We start from the raw sequence: 23,199 nt of genomic DNA on the forward strand, positions 1-23,199 counted from the left end.
TAACAGCTGAAGCCTTCAAAAGACGCTGCGGGGTAAGTGTCGTGCTGCTCTGACTGCGCGTGCCCTGTTGCTGCAGCTTGCTTTCCACCGCTACCTAAGTGGCAGGGATGCTCCTTACCGTCGCGCCTGCTCTTTGCTCTTTGCAAATTTGGGAGCTGGGTTCTCTTGGGCTTTTAAAGCAATGGCACCCAGTGCAATGAGGAGGAACAAGCTGCTTGGCTAGAGAGCAAAAATGAAAGAGATCAAATTTTAAGGGGGGGGGAGAAAGGAGCAAGTTAGGACAGAGAGAGGGGAACAAGAGTGCTAATGGGATTAGAAATTGCTTAGGGATGCTCGGACGCATCGAAGAGGGAGCTGGGACCAGGAGCCTGACGGGAGGAAGCCCCTGGTACGTGGGTCTGCAGCCTGCAGAGCTTGGAGAGGGGCTGGCAGAAGAGACAGGGATGAGGAAAGGTTCAGAGGGAAATCGAAACCACTTGATGATGTGAGGGAGAGACATAGCCCAAGGATAATTCCCATTGCTCAGCCCGCGTACTATTTGTAACGCGACAAGCCAGCACAGAGCCTATTTAAAAGCTGACCTACAATATATACAGCTACAGCCTTCCTCCTTTTCCCTGTATCTAATTTTTAAGGTCCTATACACAGCACATGATCCTGCACCTCATTATTTCCTGGTGAACACATAGCTTTAAATACAACAGCCGTGTTAAACTCGCCAGAACAAAGTGCTTGTTGCTACATTTTAATCCAGCAAGCCCAGTGAACGTCCACTTTTTTGCAGTGTTGGGTATTAGAAAGGAACAAGACACACATGCTTTCAGAGAAGAAAAAGAAAGGAAATCAAGCTGCTTTCATGTATTCTTTGTAATTATTTTTCCCCTGTTGTTCAGAATTCAAGTTTAAAAAAAAAAAAAGGGAAGAAAAAAAAAAAGCGGACTCTAACATTTACTGGCAGTAATCATTTCACCATCTGCTCAGGCGTGCTGCTTCCAGAACACACGTTCTCAGCTGCTGAGCAGTCAGCTCTCCGCTCCCCTTCCTTTCGGAGACAGGGATGCCAGCAGTTCCTAAACTGTAACAGCATGAACAAGGCCTTTTTTTTTTTCTTTTTTTTCTTTTTTCCCTTTCAGTCGCTGGAATTTTTTGAAAAGGCAGGAGAGTTAGGACTTTTCACCAGATTGTTTCCAAGACTGAGCTGTTCCCCGACTTGACGGTTCTTCATCTGAGTGCGTGAAAGTGGTAAAAATGTGGAGAATATTAATATTTTAATATTATGAAGTCCCCCAAGTGGCTTGGCTTTGTAGTAGAGCTGCACTGGTGCCTGGGCTGCTCTCAACGACGGATTTAGCCCGTGTTTCTTTAGCTGTACCTAGGGGAGAGCTTTCCTGGTTGGGTACTCTTATGCCTCGGCATAAACACTTCTAATTTCTGCTCTCATGAACCATATTGCTGAGCTCAGCACCCCTCTTTCTAATGGCTTCTTCCCATTCTCTTCTACATGGTATAGCTAAGCCAGCACCGAACTGTTCCACATCCCAGTCTCCTCTCTGACAGCCCAAACCCAGCAATGAATCACAGCATATAAAACAGAAGGAGGTGTACGTCGCGATCAAATGGACTTTGTTGGCTAAAAGGAGCTCGGACAGCCAGAGTTACCCCCTCTGCATGCTCCTGCATCACTGCCCTTCGGCTAGTGGTGAGCAGAAGCACTCAAGTAAATATATGACTAATTTAGAGGGCAGAGGGTAACATTAATTAGCTCATCCTGTCCTTGAATATTTCTGTGTCACTGACTCCCTAATCTATGGCTCTTGCATTTTCTGTGGTTGTTTCTCATGGCAAAAATAACCTGCGATCTCAGTTTGTACATTTAAATTCAAAATGTAAAAACATCCATCAGTGAAAGACCCTATTCAATTCTCCCACTGTATAGTCAACGCTTTACAAAGAAACGAGCCAGAGTGAATTCAGAGCCCATTAGGCATGTCCCAGGAGGCATGAATCTATATGCTTACAGATGTGCTTACAGATATAAATCTGCATTAAGAAAAAAAAATCCTGCTTGACCGAAGGTATTTGTTCTAAAACACACAATTTGAAGTGCAGCTTTGTACGGAGAAGTGACTCTATGGGACGGCTTTGAGTGATTTTGTGTGTGTTTCATTGCATCAAGATCAAATTTACTCCTTTACAAGCAGAAGAAATATTATTTCTCATCAGCCTCACATACTTGCTCTGGTTTCCATAGCCCAATCTGGATGGGCATTTTCCTGTCCAAGAATCAGGGTTCTTTTGACCAACATTTGATCCAGCTGAACTGTAATGCAGACCGCAGAGGCTGGAGCCTCAAAAACACTTCGGGAATATCCCTTGTTTCTCAAGACAGTGTCTGTGTTTGTGCATTAGCCTCTGTATTTTCACCTTTGAGTGTGCTGTGACACTCAGACCAGTTCTTTGCTGCCATTTAAGAAAACATCAATCTCTGAGATTGATTGAGTTGGACGTGCTATTTATAAAAAGGTTATGTGAGCCAAATATTTATCATCCTCATAGCACAGGACGGTGACACAGGGCAAATCAGAAGATACACAGGTAGGAAAAAGGAATTGGGAAGGCAAGAGCTGGAGGCTAAAGAAGAATATGAGGAAGCAGGGAAAAGAGGAAAAGGGAAGACGCTTGGGCCTGAAGGAGCTCTTAAATATCAGTGCCTATACCAAATTTTCCCTGTGCAAAGGAAACCCATCCATTGACCTCCTGTTGCTGTTACCTAGATGTAGGAGCTCTCTATAGTGCTATTATACCTCCGCCAATGATTACTAGATGTAGTGCTGTGTGGTAAAGGGGAGCAGGAAAATCCCCTGCAGGCTTGGTGATTTTTAAGACCAAAAGCCCTTTCTGGGCTGGGCACTCTGGGATGGGCAGATGCTGGCCACTTTCATAAGGTGAGTGGCTGGGTCCCACAGGCTGTGCAAGACAAGCTCAGCTGTGGGCCGCAAATGTTATATTCACCAGCTGAAGAAAATTAGACAGAAACAGTCTATGCTGAGGAGATTGGGAGAGAATGAACTGAATGACCTTATTCCGTCAATGGAAACAAAGATAGCATAAGCATGGATTAAGGGCAGCAGATTTGACACCATCCGTGGTGTCAGGCATGGTGGGAGAGGTCACGCTGACTTGTGATCTTGGATATATCGCTTGGAAGACTATGGGAAATCCTTTAATGTGTCTCTCCTGCCCACTTTGAGTTGCCTAGATGGTGGGACCCCCATTGCTTCCCCTGGAGAAATGACAGCCTGGCAGGGTTGGCATCTGTTGGTGCCTATAGCCTTGATCACAGCGAGCGCTTGGACCGAGCCCCTTCTCATAAAACCTCATTTCCTTCTCATAAAACCCACAAAGGACCCACACTGAGATGGACGTAAAGAGGCAGCAAAAGGGAAGCAGTTGTTCTTTGAAGGAAGGAGTAGAGGGGTGTTGCTAACACTGTGATTCCTCAGAGCAACATGTCCTGATGCAGCCTGCCATGCCAAGAGAGGCACGGAGCCATGCGCGGCATCTCCAAATGGTCTGTTAGCTTTCCCCGTGCTCTTGCTTCAAAAAAAGGAAAAGGCAGGGGAGAGGGCAGAGACCCCAACAGCGGCTGGGGAGGTGTTTTGGGGGCAGGCGAGGGGAGCCCCATCATTTTCCTCTACTTGCTGTAATAACCTAAATGAACAGTTTTGAGATTTCATAACGCTAGCCACTTCCTAATTAGGACAAGCTTAAAAAGGACCACTTGGCATCCTTGTTGGTGAGAGCCATGTGCTACCTGCAGCAGGCCAACTCCAAAATGAAACTGATTTTTCTCTTACCTACGTTCTGCATTCAAGCAGCTGCTCCTAACAGGTGCTTGCTCTCTTCCTAGCAGATGGTGACAAAAAAATGGGTTTGTTGGCAGGTTTTGCCACAAAGCAGCCTTCTTATCACACATATTGATGTGTATACAAACATACACGCGCGCTATCAAGCTTTCAGTTTAAAAAGTAATTCTCCTTCTGATACAAGGTCAGTCACGTGGGGTCTTAGCGAGAATGGTAGGTACTTTTCTCTTTTGTATCCTGGGTCTAAAGGCATTTGTGACTTAGCTGCCACGTCAAAACCCTGGCAAACGTTTGCCCATTAGTTCAACTCTTCGGCCGTATCTAAAGGACCATGTGGTAGGAGGAATATGTAATGTTAGACTGCATACCTCCGTATTTATCAGTGCATCTTTAATAGCTTGTACTAGCTTAAATGACAACTGAACCAGAAAGCCAGCAGGTTTTAGACAGGGGCTACCCTCATGTTTTTCTCTTTGCCATTGTTTAGGGTAATATAATAGAAACGCGGAAAACAAACGATCTCTCTCCTTAAATAAAACAACCGACTGAAAATTTACAGTGGAGGAGAGACATAGCAATGCGTCTGAACAAAGAAATAGAACTGCAGCATTTTATCACCAGGAAACACACCCAGGACTCTCAGTGCTGAAATATGTTCAAAGCTGCCTTGGGGAAGTACGCGGGGAGATCATTTGTTCTGTATTCATCACCCGAAGAGAGACAGCTGTCAAACAAATCCTTATATCCCGTTTTGTTCTTGGCCTGTTAACTGTGCTTCTACCTCCCAGATTTTGCCTGGTGAGGGCTGTAAATTCAACAAAATGGTGCAAAGCAATGCCAGATTCAGAGGACTATGGCATCGCCCAAAAGACCTTTCCTACTTCTATTACTTGTCGTGCAAGTAGCACCAGGAAGACCCCTACTCGCTCTGTTTTGCTGTTCATTTCAAACAAACAGCCTGAGCCAAGACAACCAGATGAGGATGACATCTGGCTATCAAACCTCTGCCAAGTCACTGCTGTTCTGTAGCTGGCAGGAAGATGATGTGCTGCAAATGCCAGGTTCTCACTGAAATGTAAAGTGCATTCCCTGCATTTTCTTTGCTTCCTCTCCAGCCACAATCAGTTCGGTATTTTGTTTTACTAATGGCCAAATTCAAATCTCCTTTCCAGCCGCATAAATCCATTTCATTGATGCTAGAAGGCTTATACGACGAGTGGAATTTGACCCTGAAGTCCAAGATGGTCTCGTATTTTCTAAGCTTACTGACAAATTAACTTGTTGACTGTGAATCTCATTCAAACATCCAAGCCCCTCCTGTGGGGTATGTTTGTGGTGAGAATTGCTAATCACGTATATGAGAGAAATTCGTATCTAAACTCTTCCAGGAAGAAGTCGGTAGAGCTTAGGGCAGGTGGATAAGCTAAAGAAGCTCTGGAGATCTCCTTCACTGCTATTTTTCTGTAAGCCTAAGGTGCACCTCTTTAATAAGAAATCACTACAGCTCGTGAAAAAAAGCACTGTATCTTGTGAAAGGAATCTGTTGCTAATTAAATATACGTGGAGTTAGAAGATAACTCACTAGGCCCCCTGTAATATGTTGCTTTCTATCGTGCTCGGAAGCTGTTACACAGGGGAAGCTCATTCAGGGATGGTGTGTGAAGGAGCTGAAGCTGTAGTGTTTGCCCCCTTACGAAGGATTTTTGTTTTCACCCCTCCTTGCATGCTGCTGTACTCTCAGCATTTTTGGCAGCTGGCAGAGGGCATGAAAGAAATAACTATGCTGGTTTTGCAGCTGATGTTCTGGCCAAGTGCATTTTTCCCCTCTTCTGGTAAAATAGTTTTGCTGCAGGCACAAGGAACCAGTTTTCAAAACTGCAGAAGGAAAGTAATTGTATTAAATAAATAGGCACAGAGCTTGGGCTGTTGAAGTGAGCTTGCTTTGCAAAGGGCGCAGGTCATATTTCTACTTTTCTAGTTAGCATCCAAAGTATGACTTCTTTGCCACGTATCTGCAGATTTCAGGAGTATCATTGTGCTTTCAGTCTGTGAGCTTGTAAGCGGAAGCCATCTGCTTTCAAGGGCACTCACACAAGAAGTGGATATTAATGCCTGAAGAATAACTCAAATCTTTTTAGGTTGTCTTTGGTGAACCAGCTTGCTATGAAAATGAAGTCTGGTTTCCACAGTTCATACCAAAACCTTCACCAAAGAGTCCATAGATGGGTAGAAATTAGAGAAATTGGATGAATTGTGTCTTATTTTGTCATGTGCAGCTGCGCTAGTAACTCACCAGTAGTTTAATCTGTCTAGATAGCATTCGTGGAGCTGATTTCAGAGGAAGGTATGTTTAGATGTGGCCCTCGCAGGGTGATGCAGTGAGTGACACTGGATTTAGTAGATCACCAGCTTCTGTTTGACCCCAGCTGTGCCCATTTCCCTTTAGTGCTTTATCAGTTTTGTCTGTTTTGGGACATGGGCTGACTCCTTGGAGTTTAGTTCTGTTGCCTGATGCACGAGTGTCACAGTGACACTCGTGATGTCCTGGAGAGGCATCTTCTGGCCTTTAGAAGCCACTCCGGTGGGATGGGGGTTCCCATCACTCTTTTATCAGACCTGGCAACCTCCTGAGCCTGCCTCTGGTACCCTGAGCTGCCTTGCGTACACAGAGTTCACTGCAATACAAATACAGTGTATAGCTGACAGCATTCCCCTGCCTTCCACTCTGAGATCAGTTGGTTTCAGCATCAAATAAGCAAAACCAAACCAATCTGTATGGAAATTCTCAGGATTGTACATGCTTATTCCAAAGGTGTTTTCATCTGCTGGCTCCAGTGTAGATCTCACATACAGCAAATACAAACCATAACAATTTTTTTTTTTTAACTTCATCAAAAGTTACCCTCTATCTATGCCATAGCAATAGCTTACAATATTTTGAATTAAAATCAAATTTGATCAAAGATTTGTCAAATATGGGGGGATCTTTGCATTGAAAGGTATGTACAGATACTATAACTAACTTGAATCACGTTCGATGCTACGTAACTGCTCAACATGAAATATCATTCTGAATATCTAACTGAATCTATGTATCTTTAGATTCTGTCCTTATCAATGATCATAATGCATCCTCCTGTAAAATAATCAGTTGACTCGTGGAACTATCATGGCAGTATGGTTTATTCATGTCTGCACAAAAAATAAATTGCTTGATATTATCCCACTACTTGAGAGCAAAACTTTTTTCCAGAAAAGAAAACAAATAGCTAATTCAGGTTTCCAAAAGCATGTGTACAATTATCGTTAGTAAGAAGCTTAACCAACCTGAAAGCAAATGCTAAACGATCCAGATCTTAGTCTTATTAAGCTTGTGTGTTTTCTACCACTTAAAAGCCTATCAAAAACCTAAAGATCTGGGTAAATGAGATTTTCTGGAAGGCAATCTTTAAAGTTTACCTCCTTCTCTTTTTAAACAAGAAGGCAATGGCTTTATTTACATGCCGTTTCTGGAACTCAAACGGAGCGAGTACATCACTGCTGCAGTGTTTCATGGAACATCCTTTGTTTATTCACACTGTGCCACTTTTAAACTTCAGATGTAAACAACAAAGGCTTCTTTGTATTTCACACTATCTCATACTCACTACCTTCTGAAGTCCAAAGCCAAAACACTGTGGAATTTTACCCTCCTCACACTTTCTTCTGCTTGTTGGATGCGTTCTTCCAGCCTTTTCTATTTATAGTAGCTGGAAAACGACTTATCTTCTGATTAAAACATGCTCTGTTCATTTTCTCTTGACTTTTCAGTCCTTGGTATGGGCTAAAATTGTATTCCCTGGTAACCATTTCAAATATAATTTTAGTAGTAATTATGCATATATTCGATAACAGAAACAATTTGTCATCCTGAAGGATCCAAATTGCTTTAAAGTGGTCGGCCTGTCTGTGATCTGTTACACAGATGAAAAATCCAGAAAATATTCCACCGAACTCAGTTGGTCAGACAGAAAGGTCAGAAAGACGCAGGCTGGAAATGCAGCAGCTGTCTGACGACACACGTTTTAGCGCAGAAGAGTACGGTTTCCATTTCAAACTGGAGTGGGAATTTTAGTTGGAAATTTCACAGAACTTTAGCTGCACTGATCCTTGAGATCTCCTGCTGAGAAGTCCCCCCTGCCTTTCTCACCGCGGGGAAGGGCCTCATTTTATGTTTCATTTGACATGCAGTGGGTCAGACTGTGTGTGGTGTCCGCGTCAATCTCATACTGGATCCGTCTCCTCTCTGCTTGCTGATGCCTGGGGGAGGTAGCCAAGCTCTTTGCTCCTCTTCTCCCGTTCTGTGCTTATCTCTGTGGGGTGGACAAGGACAGACTACGCAGGCAGTTTTAGACACTTTGCTGTGCTGTGTTGCATACAGTCCTGTCCAATAGGTGTAGTGTAAGTGAAATCTTTCTTACTTTTCAAGAAAACCAGAGTAGCATGGTGTTGATTTTTTCCTTTCCCAGGGACAAGTAGCATCCTTTATTATCCCATACCCTTAAGCTGCATTTGAGCACAAGAGATATCTGATGAGCCCATCCATCAAATACTGCATTCAGTTTTGGGCCCCTCACTACAAGAGAGACATCGAGGGGCTGGAGTGTGTCCAAACAAGAGCAACGAAGCTGGTGAAGGGTCCAGAGCACAAGTCCTATGAGGAGCGGCTGAGGGAACTGGGGTTGTTGAGCCTGGAGAAAAGGAGGCTGAGGGGAGACCTCATCGCTCTCTACAACTGCCTGAAAGGAGGGTGTAGGGAGGTGGGGGTCAGTCTCTTCTCCCAAGTAACAGGCGACAGGACAAGAGAAAACGGCCTCAAGTTGTGCCAGGGGAGGTTTAAATTGGATATTAGGAAAAATGTCTTCACCGAAAGGGTTGTCAAGCACTGGAACAGGCTGCCCAAGGTGGAGTCACCATTCCTGGAGGTGTTTAAAAGACGTGTAGATGTGGTGCTTAGGGACATGGCTTAGTGGTGGGCTTGGCAGTGCTAGGTTAATGATTGGACTTGATGATCTTAAAGGTCTTTTCCAACCTGAATGACTCTATGATTTTATGATTCAGTTTGGGTAGAACATTTAATGTATAGCATAACAAATAATTTTGCTGTAAATTGCTACGAGTGTTAGGTTCATGTTAGATCCCTCTGAGATCTTTCCTTATATAAGAAACCAGCAATACAGACTGAAAATACTTTAATGGTAACAGCAGCTAGTTTAGTAGGTGAGTCTAGTGGTAGGTGTTCAAGGTCAGTCTTTCTCCACTCTAGAATATCTTCCTGTGGCTGTTTGAAAGCTTGGTTGAACGAACAGTATTGACAAAATCCCCTTGACCTCAGTATGGCCAGAGTTTCCCTTGCGCTCCCAGCCGACCCAGGAGCCGCGAGGCATACTGCATGATAACTTTCTTCATATTTGTGTTAACTGTGGCAACTGGAGCCTGCAACTTTGGTCAGGATCCTCGTTATGCCAAGTGGTGCACATATGGCCATTGTAAGAAACAGCATGCACCCTGCAGAGCTGGAATAAAAAAAGATGAGTAGCATTAGTACCATTTTAAAGAATGAGAAACAGAAGCAGAAAGAGAGATTGGGAGCGCTTGTTTTGCTGGAAGTCACCAGGACAGTCGGAGGCGAGCCGGGTGATAGTCCTGCAGCTCTAGAAAGTAGGCTCAGGGCTTTCACCACAAACAACTCTATCTTCTAAAGAGGATGGACAGAACAATGCAAATAATCTCCCAGCTTTTTTGGGATGAGATGGTTTAGCATTACACACTAACAGTCATGAGAGGCTGAATAGAAAAACAGAGCTTGTTATTAGAGGCAAAATAAGTGGCAGAGTTGACAGGTTGCCTAACAATTTCCATTGTAAGGATTTTCTTTCAGGTATTCCAGTATACCATTTTTTATGATTTCAAAAGTAAATATTCATGCTTGGTCTCTGTCTGAAAGTTTTTCCCTCTGATCACAACGGAAGTAATTTCTGGATTTTTTAGGATGAGTTTGGAAAAGATAAGTTGTTTATTCCTCTTAAAAATTTGTATGTTTTCCTGAGAAACTGTCATGGTTATATATTGTGGAAGAAATACTTGATATAAATCCAGTGTTGACTCCAGTGAGAAAAATAAAATGACGGCAATGTAACAGTAGAGCTGAACTGAGCCCTCTACCTTAAATATGTGAAATGAACATTTTTACTTCTACATTGTGACTCCCCTGAATGAAAAATAGTTGCAATGACTTCCATTTATCGCAAAGCATACATACACAAGGGAATACCTTGCATTGCACAGGCTAGTCTGCACTTTGCAACGAAGCATGGTTCAGAGATAACTGAGCTAACAGAAGCTAAAGTCTTGTCAACACAATATTTATTTGTGGAGTGTTTTCTTCTGCTTACAGACAGCATGGATTTGCCTGATCTTACCTTTACACTGCGTTTGGACCCAAGTTAACTTCTGAAGATCATTCAGGACTGTACCATGTGGAGATACCAGTTCTGGTCTGCAATGACTGGGAAGATTCTGCACTGGTTGTTATTGGTGGCCCCATCTCAGTTTGGACCTGGCCATTTTTCATTTCAGGAATATGAGAGTAATGGATGAGTGATTAGTGAAGAACAGTCTGCTGTCTCAAACCGCGGAATAGATTTTAGCTTTAGATCACTGAAAGTCAGAACAGGGCATATCTTTTCTTAGCCATCATAAATTATCCATGCAGGATGTACAGTAAAAGGCTGTTTGGCTGCGTTAAAATTGGCTAGACAAACAGAATTTCCATCTCTCTCAATGGCTCCTTCAACACCTAATTAGTTCCCAGATGCTAGTTGAGCAAGATGTCTTTTATCTTTGCTAATGTTATCTTCCTATACCTCCTAAATGCCCCCTGGTGCCATTCTTCACTTTCATCTTTCTTCCCTCAAGAGAAGGCAGGATGGGTGTTCAGGAAGCTCTGTTCTGAAGGTCAAGCTTGTAAAGACTGTGGGTCAAGTTGATCCTCTTATACCAGTCAGTATCTGGAGCAAGAGCTTTGAATCCAGAATTAGACTGATATGATGGAGAGCAGGATACAACTTCTCTTCTGTGCATGTTCATAGGATCGGTATCCATCAGGAAAAAAATAGAATTGCAGATTTTATTTTGCTGTCAGTTCCGTTTAATACAATTTAGGACAAATTCAATGTTAATCTTTTCCCATTGCTAGAAGGTGCGAAGAAGTCTGTCTATAAATCTGCCATTTCAGCTGGCATAGCTGATTGTTCTGGGCAACGAGGAAGTACGCTCAGATGTAAAATAGTAGGAAATATCAGACTAACTGCACTCCTGATCCTTCCTAGACCCTCTGAGCATAACCACTTGGAGCCTCAGATGTGTTAATAGCCAGGCTATCGGCCAACTGTGATTTACCTTGGCAGGCCTGATTTATATCCAAGCCCAGCAATTCTTTCCCCTCTGGCAGGAATGAGTGACCAAGCAGCCTCCTTCAAGCTAAGTATTTAAGAGAAAAGCATTTTGGAGAAAGCAGATCTTCAAACCAACAGAACAGACTATATATATACATGCAGCTTTCCCCTAAGGCTCATGGAGCTGTGTCTCTAGCTAGGTTCAGTTCACTCAATTCAAATGACGTCCTCTGTTGTGTTTGTAGGTTTTGTCAATAGGCAAAAGCTCTGACAAAGTCAGCTTTGCAGTTGTATAGATGAGAATCAAGATTCTTCAGCTTAGCACATTGCACCACCATAAGTTTCTATTGTATTTTCTTCTTACCTGCATATTCCCTGTGCTGCACTGGAAGAACACACTCTTAGAAACAAGTCCAGCAGGCCCATGTGACAGCATTTCTCCTCTTTGACCAGGCTATGTGTAGTCCCTATAGGATGTTTATGTCTTCAGATTTATAATGTAGTCACATAGCAGCTTGTTTTCTATCACAACAAAAAACAAAGCAAGTTGTAAAGTCAATGGGTTTCACCATTTCTGCTCTTAGATACATATGCCCACGCTACGAAGGATGCAGAATTTATACCAACATAATTTGATCATTCCCAGTTTCAATCCTGCCCCATTTGCAAGAGGCACTCTGCAAAGTGAGTTCTGAGACTAGATAGCTTCCCTTCAAGGATATTAATAATACTTAGAAATTATATAGCACTCCAAAACCCTGTGCAAGCATTAGCTAATTATGCAGCGCTCCAAAGCTCTGTGCAAAACATTAGCTAATCAATTCTTGCAGCACCTATCAAATATATCAATATCATTCAGTCCGTTGTGCAGAGAGGTAAATGGAAACAGGAGAATGTGGATATCTGGTCCCAGTCCATGCCGTTGCCCAGTGTGGTAGCTGGGGTTAGACTTCAGCACTTGCCAGCCACCGCTCCCACATTTTCCTTGGCAGGATCCTTCTTCCCATCTGGCTTGCTGTGGATAAATACATGATTTCCAAAAGGAGATGTGAACACAGATTTTACCAGCTAGACGTGATTTCAGCCCATTCCAGGGCTTTGTAGAGATCACTGGCATCAGTTAGACTGGAAAAGCCCACATCAGTAAGTGACATAGAGAAGACTGGACCCAGCACAGCAAACTGAATTTTAATATTCATAGAATTATAGAATAACAGTTGAGTGTTTACCAGTGAGGTGCTTCAGGCAACTGAAGGCAGCACAAAGGAAGCCATTTAAAATAATATATCATTGAGATGTTATGCTGCAGAGCAGGCTGTCTTGCAGAAAAGGAGAGGTATATCTGCATGACACTTAGGAAATGAAGGAGAACCAGTGTGCCCAGGTGGCCAAGAAGGCCAATAGCATCCTGGCTTGTGTCAGGAATAATGTGGCCAGCAGGACTGGGGCAGTGATCGTGCCCCTGTACTGGGCACTGGTGAGGCCGCACCTCGAATGCTGTGTTCAGTGTTGGGCCCCTCACTGCAAGAGAGACATTGAGGGGCTGGAGCGTGTCCAGAGAAGGGCAACGAAGCTGGGGAAGGGTCTGGAGCACAAGGCTGATGGGGAGCGGCTGAGGGACCTGGGGTTGTTCAGCCTGGAGAAGAGGAGGCTGAGGGGAGACCTCATCGCTCTCTACAACTGCCTGAGAGGAGGGTGTAGAGAGGTGGGGTCGGTCTCTTCTCCCAGGTAACAAGTGATAGGACAAGAGGAAACAGCCTCAAGTTGCGCCAGGAGAGGTTTAGACTGGATATTAGGAAAAATGTCTTCACCGAAAGGGTTATCAAGCATTGCAAGAGGCTGCCCAGGGAAGTGGTGGAGTCACCATCCCTGGGGGTATTTAAAAGATGTGTAGATGTGGTGCTTAGGGACATGGTTTAGTGGTGGACTTGGCAGTGCTACGTTAACAGTTGGACTTGATGATCTTAAAGGTCTTTTCCAACCTAAATGATTCTATGATTCTATAAAACATTCTTTCTTAATTGCATGTTATTGAGGCCTTGTGCTACTCATTGTGTTAGTTCCTCTGGACCAAAGTAGGGGATAGCTGGTCCTCAATATAAGCGAGCATGTACTGCTGAATTTCTGCTCCCAAGCCTGCCAGCAACTAATCCACAAACTTGGCAAAGTCAGTTAATTTGTTTTCCAGTTAAAAATATCACAGTGATCATGTATCTGGGAGGTAGGCATACTCCCATCCCACAGAAGTTTGAGTCCGTGCAACCAATTCCTGCAGGCCTTCTCCTGAAACAGTGCAGCTCCTTTAACTCTTAGTGCTTTTGGAAACAGAGCTGAATTTCAGTATTGCTGCTGATGGTATGAAATTTTGAGTAGCCAATATAATAAAGGGGTAGCCCTAGAAATTTTGAATAGGCACTCCCTGCTGGAGCACTCGGCATTGTGCGATTACACGCCTTACAGTTTTACATCAAGGATGAATGATGATACAGGAGCACAAGCTGTCACAGGTGTCAAGGTACTCTGCCGTATTTTCAACATCAGTGATTTTAGAGGGGCCATTAGAAATACAGTAGCTTCACGTAACTTGCTGAGACACGAGACAAACTGGATATTGCAGTGGCCTGAGTACAGGCTGTGAGCTTGCTTTAAAGTGCGTATTGCATCAAACACAGGATGATGCTATTTTTATTAAAAGCCATAAAATGCTTGAAACCAATTAATACTCTGCTGCTCTACTAATGCCTCTGCTCAGAAATTAACTGGTTTCATTTAACAAAACCAATTTTAAAGCTCTTTTTGCCAAATTTATAAGTGGGTTCAACGCCTTCTCTAAACTTCCATGAACCATGCATTTTCAGCACAACATATCAAAGCGTCGGTGGCTTCCAGTCCGTTCCTCCAAGTATTTGGAGGTACAAGGGACTCGTGCTTTACTGGCACAGTTCATCCCAAATTCTTAAGGCACTTTACAAGCATTGGCTACTTCCATCTGAATATAAACAAGGAGCCAAACACCTTGAATGTGTTGGTGCTGTGCTGTAATGTCAAATGATTAAATATTTTGACATACTTTGGCTCAAGATAATCAGCTGGCTACAAAAAGCTGAAGCAGCAATTACTGTGCGTTCAGAGGGCAGTAGCAAATCAAAGTGCAGAAGTATCGTGTGCTAAATATGGTTGCTTGGGAGTAAGTGAAGAACAACCTTCTGTGGTTACACTGGTTTGGTTTATTCCTTGGCAGTCAACCATATAATCTCCCCTGTTGAGGGCAGCATTTTGTATCACCTAGCATAACTGAACTGAAGTGCTGCCAGTGGAACTAACCCATTTCGCTAACAGGCAGACTCTGCTGTGTCCCAGTGACCCAGTGCATGGCCTTCAAGTTAAAAAGTGAAAACATCTGTAAGATGATACCATCTCTCTAAATGACTAGGACATCCCTTAAAATCTTTCTAACTGCATCTGCACGCCATGGGATGCCCTCACTACAGCAGAGATGGGACTGGTAGCACTGGGTTAAGTGGCAGACGGTTGGATAACCAACTGGTATGGTTCAAATGGAAAAAAAACAGGGTTTGATTTGCTGTAATCCATTGTGGTTCCAAGCTTGTGTGTCCAAAATCACGTCTTTACTGACAGTGATGTTTGTGCCAGTTGCTGGTCCTATGCATGCAGTGTTCACGTGTATAGCACTGGCTATTTAATGGCCCAATATCTGCGATGCAAGTGTTCTAGGCAGTGCCTTGGTGCGCACCTCCAGACTTGGTGCAAGCGGGAGGAAAACTGCTGCTTGCCAGTACGTGCTGCACAAGTCCAAATACAGATGCAAATCTGCATCCAAAATAATTGCTCCAGTTCACTAATGCCCTAATATATTTTCCTTAGGATAGCTGAGCATTTTAGCAATCAGTTCCGGAGACAAAGCATCTGCAAAGCTTGAGCTGTCCATGAAGGACTTGACGCAGGTAATACCATAGCAGAAAGCTACATAATTCCTCATGTCTGTGTTCACAGCTGAGGAATTTGGGGGTTTCCGACACCAGATCATGGTTACAATTTTGAAGAGCTGTCTCAAGTTCAAGCTACAGCAAAAGAGGTTCAGAGCAAGTCACTGAAATGAATGGTGGCAGGTTGGTGCAACCAGGTGCTGGTCAGCTTCAGGTATGAAAAGAACTTAAACTGGAAATTGCTTGCACACTAGCATCATGGGTAAGCTGTGATTTAAATTGGCCCTGCTACCAAAGGAATGAAAAATGGGCCGCTTCTGTGCTTGAGGTATCTTCAAGATGATCCAGCAGAATTATAGACAAGTTAGGTCTGATATTTTATGCTGCAGATGGCTTGAGTTATCAGAAGTTAGTAGACACACAGAGAATACAGTGTTTCAGAGTTGATGTGACTTTAGCAGAGGAAACTCACGTCTTGCACACATAATACAGTTTTTTGAAGAGAGCGGGTGCATAAAAGGGAGCCAGGCACTGTAGAATAAGAGGAAAGTTTCTCTTCTGAATGAATAACTGGTTATAGATAGGAAATACAAGATACAAATAAATGGGCAGTTTTCGCAGTGAAGGGAGATTACCAATTACCTGTCTTGGAAACCTGTGCAGTTCAATATACTCGTATAAGAGCTCGAAAAAGGAGACAGACAATAGTGACGTGCCAAAATCTGCTGATGGTATAGAGTTATTCCAGGTAAGCAAAAGTAGACATGACTACAAAAAGTTGCAGAGGAATCTGACAATATCAAATGTCTGGGCAATAAAATAGCTGCTGAAATTCCATGTCGATAAAAGTCAAGTGCAGACACAATGATAGGGTTTAAATTAGCCCGCGAAAGAGGTCCTGGCGTCATTGCAGATGGTTCTTTGAAAACGTCTGCTCAGTGCTCAGCAGAGGTCAGAAAGGCAAGTGGAATGCTAAGAATTGCTGGGAAGGAGATGGAGAATAAAAGAGAAAATGTAAGTATGCTGCTGAATAAATCCATGGTGATCTTGAATAGAGTGCAGTTCCAGTCGCCCCATCTCAATGCAGCAGTAAAATAGAACTAGAAAAGATGCAGAAAAGGGCGAGAAGGCTGACCTGAGTTATGAAGTGGGGAGTCTAAGCCTGTCAAGCTTGCTGAAGAAATGAATGAGCAGGATTAAGGCAGAGGTGTAAAATCAAGATCACTATGGAAAGAGTGAATAAGGAATTATTTTTTTGCAGCAGAGGATGTAATGACATGGTCAGGCAATGAGCTTAGAGCAAACAACAGGAAAAAAGTTTCACAGGCTGTAATAAATTAGGAAACTCATTAAACAAAATATTTTACATGCTGGAAGTACAGTTTTTTTTAAAAAGTAGTAGTGCTGAGGTTCCAGCACTGGCTCCAATGTGTTCCTGCTCCAGCACCTATCCCAGTGGACCGAGCTGGCCATGTCCCCTCTGTCCTCTACAGCAGAGTGAGATGTGGGATCTGGTTTGGTTTGGCCTCTTGCCAGTAGAACCTGCCAGCTTTTTTGGGCTGGATTATAATCAGTTAAAAGATCATTGTGATCTTCTAGCGTGATCTCTCCTATGACAGAAGCCACAGAAGTCCCTTGAATGAATTAATGAATTAATGCTCTGAAATGCATGTAATTCAAATGCTCTTTGAATTACAGCAGAGTATTTGGGGAAAAAAAGATCCAATAGTACCTTAAAAATCTCCTGCGCTGAGTAAAAGGTCCCAAGGGTTAATTGCACTCTCCCTAATTTGGTCCTTCCCATTTCTGCATGCAAAGGCTGCAGTAGCCCTTTTGGCTGCAGCATGGTAATGGGAGGTCACGTCGGATGGCTCAGGAATTTTGAGATGGCGAGGACTAAAAAGTCTGCTAGAACAGGATTATCGTCAAATTATATCTGCCTCAGCAGCGGGAAATCAATCAAGAGTGGGCTGATTTACACCTGCCGGAGCCAGCACATCATGAACTTCATCATCTTTCCCAGTGATGTTTTTATCTTTGCATCGACACAGTCAGTGCGAGGAAAATATTTTCCCGTTTAAAATCAAAACATTCAAGGTAGTGTTTGGCAGAGTGTCGGAGCCTGGGGTTCCCGCTGCTTCTGACAACAGTGCTGGTATCTTTTGCTAATGACCAAAGTGCAATATAATGAGTTGTCTTGGGCTTCTGCTTTATTCAGCGTGCAGTGTTTTAATAGACTGTTCGTAATTCTGAAAGGGATAAATGATGTTTATGCCCTCTTGTGGTATGTTATTGAACAGAATGGATTTTCTAACTGGCAAAATTAGGCCAATGATGGAAAAGTCCCAGGTAAAAATCTGTAACGAATACTGTTTTACACAGTAAAAAAAAATCCATCCCTCCAGCAGCATCCTCATGACTCAGTTAAGGGGAGGAAGCCAATTTTACATGCATTTACAGCAGCAAGTAAATGACTAATGCCCATGATGATGACAGAGTTTTTTGCCAACTTTCTGGAGTGAAGATAATTTTAAAAGTGCTTTTCTTTGCTAGGAAGGTTAGAAAGTAAGTAAGTGAAATACCGCTTTCTAAAAGCAGTTGTGTTGACACCTCTTCGTGTTAGCTGTTGCAGACGTGTTGTGATACATAGCTTCACATTTTTTATCTTCTTCATTCACACATCTGACGGGTAAATAATCTGATTCTCTTGGGGCAAAGCCTGTCCCAGAGATGAAAAACACTCTTTGGTGATTTTGCATGGGGAAATAACGCCAGATTCCTGTGAAATTGGGCTTGTTACCCCGCCGTGTTCAAATACAATGAATTAACTAATCGACATCTTCCTAAACTGCGCTGAGAATTTAGATGTAGGGTTGGGACCCCAGGGGCTCCCCAGACAGGGCAATCACTGATTTTGTATCAATCTTACTATTTCATTCCTGATTGAAAACTGAATATAGCAAAATGTATCCTCCAGACAGTGAAATTACCAAAGTAAGTCAGACTAATGCTCCACAAAGTCCAGCAACTGATCTCTGACTGTGGTCAGTACTTAACTGTGCTGAGGTAGGATCTAGGAAACACTGTTGTAGGAAATTCAAAGACTTTTTGGTCCCAAATAATCACCTATTATTTAACTGCTAGCTAATGCTGTGAGGAGGCATTATTTCCATTACATGTCATCTTTCTCTCTGCCCAGCCACCAAGTATGTAGACAGCTACTGTAAAGAGGAAGGGAATGATTTCCTTTCCACATCCATGATGAGTACAACCACAATAGTGGGTTTAAATGAAAATAGTGGGCTTAACTGGGCTAGGCTTTAGGAAAAACTCTCTAACAGGATGGGAAATATTGCAATGGACTCCTTGAGGAAACTGGAGGATCTCCATCTCTGAGGATCTTTCAGGAACAGTTAAACAATGGTTTGCTGGGAGTAAGACAGCTTTCATTCGTTGTATCATGATGAAAGAAGTTGGACATGATGACTTACTACAAGTCTACCAGTCCTGGTTTTGTGATTCTGTGTGATGATTTCCTTTTAATGATTTTATTTATTAGTATGATGGGGAGAACACTTATTTATCTGGTAATCTTAAATGCTAACCCTTTGTTCTTACAGTTGATCTTACCGTCAAGTCTGGCTGATAGCAATGCAATTCTATTTACGTCCAGTACTTTACAAGTATATTTTGCAACAGTAGTCTGACACCAATTAAAGTGCTTATTAGGTTATTATGGACTTCAGTGAGCACAAGTTATGTCCCCACTGAGATGAGAATTGGCTCCAAAATGTTGGTGCTTACCAGTTTCCTCAGAAAAGGAAAATTCAGTAGGAAAAATGTCATGGCAAATCATGTTAAAAAGAAATTTCCTCTGTCAGAAACCTTTCAGGAGTTTCGAATTCAGTTAGGGGATATCAGAAAGAAATTAAAGTCTAATTTATAATCCACACCCACATTCCTTCTTCTTTTCCTGCACAGTGATTATTGCTCCTGGTCCACGTATTGGCAAATCTTTCAGAAATGAGCCATAATTTGCCTTAAAAATACCTTTCTGGTCTGTTCTTTTTGAAGAATGGGTTTGCAGCAACTCTGTGAAAAGAGCCCAAATGCTCTTATTTCTCAATGACATCGGTGGGGATAAAATTTCACCCAGAAATTCTTCTTGGCATAAGAAAATTTGGGGTGGGTAGCACATTTCAAGGCACCTGCCAGGTGAAGTTCTTGGACACTGCAAGGCAGCTGGCCAGGCTTGATCAAAGTGTGCTCTGCTGCTTTTCACATTTGTTTTCCACTTTCGTTGATGGCACCACATCCCTGCCTGGCATGGTTAATAAAGAGGAGAGAACGAATGTGTGGCCATAGCAAATTAAACAAATGAGCCATTAAAACAGGAGGGTGCACTACCTCTTCTCACCAACGCCTACTTTGGTGCCCACAATGTCTCCTAGCAAAATAACATGAGAGCAAAGATAAAGGGCTTTCAGGGTTGTGCTGTAACTGTGGTCCAAGCGCTGAGAGATCTCTGTGGCTCCTGCTGAGAGAAAACCTAATGTCATTCATCAGCAGAGAAGCCAGCAAACCACTAATGGCTTTCCATCGTGTTTCTTGACAGGTATTGACAGAGGGCGGTTTTGGTCCCATCACAACAGAAATCCGGGAGGCTCCAGAATTTTATTATGCTGAAGATTACCATCAGCAGTACCTCAGTAAGAACCCCAGTGGATACTGCGGCCTCGGGGGAACAGGGCTTTCCTGCCCTATTGGGATCAAGGAATAGCCTGCACTTACTCCACCACCTCCACTTTGGTATAAGGAGTTGTTTGAAAAAAGACCAACAACCCTGATAGGTGTTACGGTATACCTGCAGCATCAGTGCATAAAAATTTGGGAACTTGTTGGGGCAGCTTCCCGTAATCTGAGCAGTTTCCCATTTATCGACATTAAAAGCCAAAGTAGAGGCAGAAATTGCGCCTGTTGGCAAATGCAGCTTCTTGCTCTGTGCAGCTCACTGGGTTTCCTTGCAATCTTGTAATCTGGAAAGAAAAGGAACTTCTAAAAGTTTGACTTGAAATGCTGTTAAAAGGATGAATTAGGAGGTGGTTGCACCTGCTAACTGCTTTGCATAGCTAATGCCTTGAGACATGTTTATTTTCTTGGGTTAATGAATTTGCTCATGTTATGAGAACTTTGCCTTCTGAAGGCATGGTTGGTCTCATCTTAACTATCAGAACCCTGTAATTTGATGTCTTTGAGAATAGTGAATTTCTAAGATCAGTAACTCACAATTCCACTTTCGCAGCAACATGTAATATCACCTATAGTGCCTATTTTCTGAAACCATTTTAGTAAGAAAAAGTAAAAATTGTAATGTGATACTTCTTTTTGACAATTCCAAAAAGTATATAAACACAAAAAGAAATCAATTTTGTTTCCTGCACTACAATAAATTACAAAAAAAAGAAAAGTGTTGTCTGTGATGTGTTCCATGGCTCTAAGTATATATCGGGGTAGATCTAAAAAAAGTATCAAATATTATAAAGGGCTGCAGCCTGCTAATTAAACACCAGGGCTTTTAAATCTGTATTATCATGCATGACAGTACAGAGGAGTAGAATCCATATTGGCCGCACTGTAACATAATTATTCCTATGATTAGTTATTTGTACTTCAGTAGCTTGTGGAGTCCCCACCAAGACCAGAGCTCATTTTGGCAGGTGCTGTGCAAAGGTAATGTCGAGCAGTCTCTGCCCCAGTGCGTGTACAGTCAAAATAGCAGGACAGCCAGAAAGAGGAAAAATACATTTTTGTTTTATTGATGGGGTTCTCAGAGACTAAAAGCTAGAGCCAAAGGACGTAGGGGATGCAGGGGTTATTCTACATGGATACGGGATCCTATGGGTTATATATATGCTATGGAGTATCCTAGGACAAACAGCTTCAGTAGGAGAGGTGGGGATGGGTTTGTCCCACCCGTCCAACTTGCTGCTTGCAATACTTCCCAGGGCAGTGGGAGGTGTGGGCTTGAGCCTCTCATGTGTTTCCTATTTTGGAGGCTGTCTGAATCACTGAGTCTGAAGAACACGTGTCATTGGTGTGTCCTCTGGCAGATGTGCTTTCTTCAGGGAAAGCCTGTAGGAGCCCACCTTGATGTGTCAATGCTGGGCAGCAGAGCACATAAAGCCATTTTTGAGGGCTAGATGGTGGGGACCCAGAGACACAAATCCACAGCATTTCCTTTTGGATAGATCTCCATGGCACTCCTCTCCATATCTTGGTTTGGTGTTTCCTGCTCACCAGGTCAGATTTTAGGCTCAGAAAGGCCCAAAACAGCTCCCTGAACATCTCCTGTAACTACCCAGCAGACCAGATCTTGTTCCAAGCTTGGAGTGACTGAAAATGTGCATCAGATAGTCAGTCTTTGGGCTTGTAAATCCATGGCTGAAGTCCTGCCCGCTTTATCCAAAGACAGGCAGTAAGTCCGTGCCAGAGAAGTTAGCTCCCCATCTTCCCTTGCTCCCCAGCTGATGCCTAGTTCATTCCAGTCTCAAAAACCAGAGGAAACCTGTCCTTTTAGCAGGTTTATACCTGGGGCAAGCTTGAGAGGAGCTACCTCTGGCAGGATTGCCGTGTTAGGCTCTTTCTGAATACACCCCAAAATGTGCCCACATCACCCTCGGGATTTCCAGTTGCTGTGGTAACTGATCGCCTGTCCTTAACGTGTTGTGCCACTGAATTGTTCTAGTGCTCACTGTCAAGGAAACCAGCACTTTCATCTGATTTCCTAGGCATGAGGTGACATAAAAGCAAAGAAGAGAGGAAAATAAAGTCTTACTTTCATCCTATGCATTTTTAACCTCTGCGTAATTCAGACTTCAGTGGGATAACTCCTGATTTGCTCCAATGTACAAGGCAAAACATTTCATATGCTGAATCATTCGGGTGCTCATAAAATGTTGCTTGGTTCCCTTCTGTCCTTTTCCTTCCCTCCCCTCCTACTCCACGGTATAGTTATTGTTTTGAAACAAGCTGGAAAGTCTTTGGAGAAAGCACCATTCTGTCCTTAATATAGCCAGGCTCCAGTCTGAACCTGGCTGAGATTTTTTTAAGTCCTGTCCTGTTGGAAATAATGTGTCGGTTTAGAAATCAGCATAGGTGGGTCCATTGATGCTAAAATTGTCCCACTCCAAAATATTATGCCACTACAGAATTAATTATGGAGTTACTGTAGAGTGGAGTTTTGGCCTTGACCCCTTGCAGTTGCTGCTGAAGGTACAAAGAGTATCAGGGATATAATCAGTAAAGGTGAGATGCTAATGATTCAACCTCATGGATTAGGTTTTTTAAGCTGGATTTGGTCTTGTAAGCCACATTTGCCCACAGGGAAGAAGGGAGTGGCTGCCTCAATGTCTTTGATACTATACTTTTGATTTGGCACTGTTTGAAATTTAGCCTACCACAGAGCTGCCTCTGTCTTCTGAGAACATGGACACGGTCTAAATGAAGAAGAGACAATTCAGAGTTTGATAGGCTTCAGCACTTCTCCAAGCCGAAGATGAAAGCTGATGCAGGACCAGAATCTAAGGTCTTTGGAGAGAAGAACATGGTTCAAGATCCAAAAAGGGCTACAGCACCCAACTCATGAAGTCCACTATTGCAATACCCTGTGAAAATCAGTCCAGGATACAGACAGGAATTTCACTGCTGCCCTATCCCTATTATAGCTAAAGCAAATCCCAAGCCTCTTGGAAATCACTGAGCTTTCCCTCATCGCCCTAAGAAGGACAGCATCCAACTGTGATGTCAACAGAAACAAACAGATTGTGTGATGTCACATCCTGGTTGCCCCGGGAGAGAGGTGTGTTGCTGGTGAGAACATGGAATGGGGAAGATGTCCTGAGGTGTCTGCAGAAGCATCACTGCTCTGAATGTTGTTGAAGAGTGTTGGCC

At 43.1% G+C, this 23,199-nt stretch overlaps 1 protein-coding gene across 1 annotated transcript in view; it reads left to right on the forward strand.

The window, feature by feature from the left end:
* MSRA (methionine sulfoxide reductase A) overlaps positions 1 to 20,692 on the forward strand; it is a 290,363-nt gene extending 269,671 nt beyond the window's left edge. The window contains exon 6 of the mRNA XM_072857751.1: positions 19,865 to 20,692. Coding sequence (XP_072713852.1) covers positions 19,865 to 20,029 — 165 coding nt within the window. The 3' untranslated portion in view covers positions 20,030 to 20,692. The remainder of the gene's footprint in view (positions 1 to 19,864) is intronic.
* Positions 20,693 to 23,199: the final 2,507 nt, after the last annotated feature.

Source organism: Ciconia boyciana, chromosome 3, assembly GCF_034638445.1.
Source record: "Ciconia boyciana chromosome 3, ASM3463844v1, whole genome shotgun sequence".
Lineage (NCBI taxonomy): Eukaryota > Metazoa > Chordata > Aves > Ciconiiformes > Ciconiidae > Ciconia > Ciconia boyciana.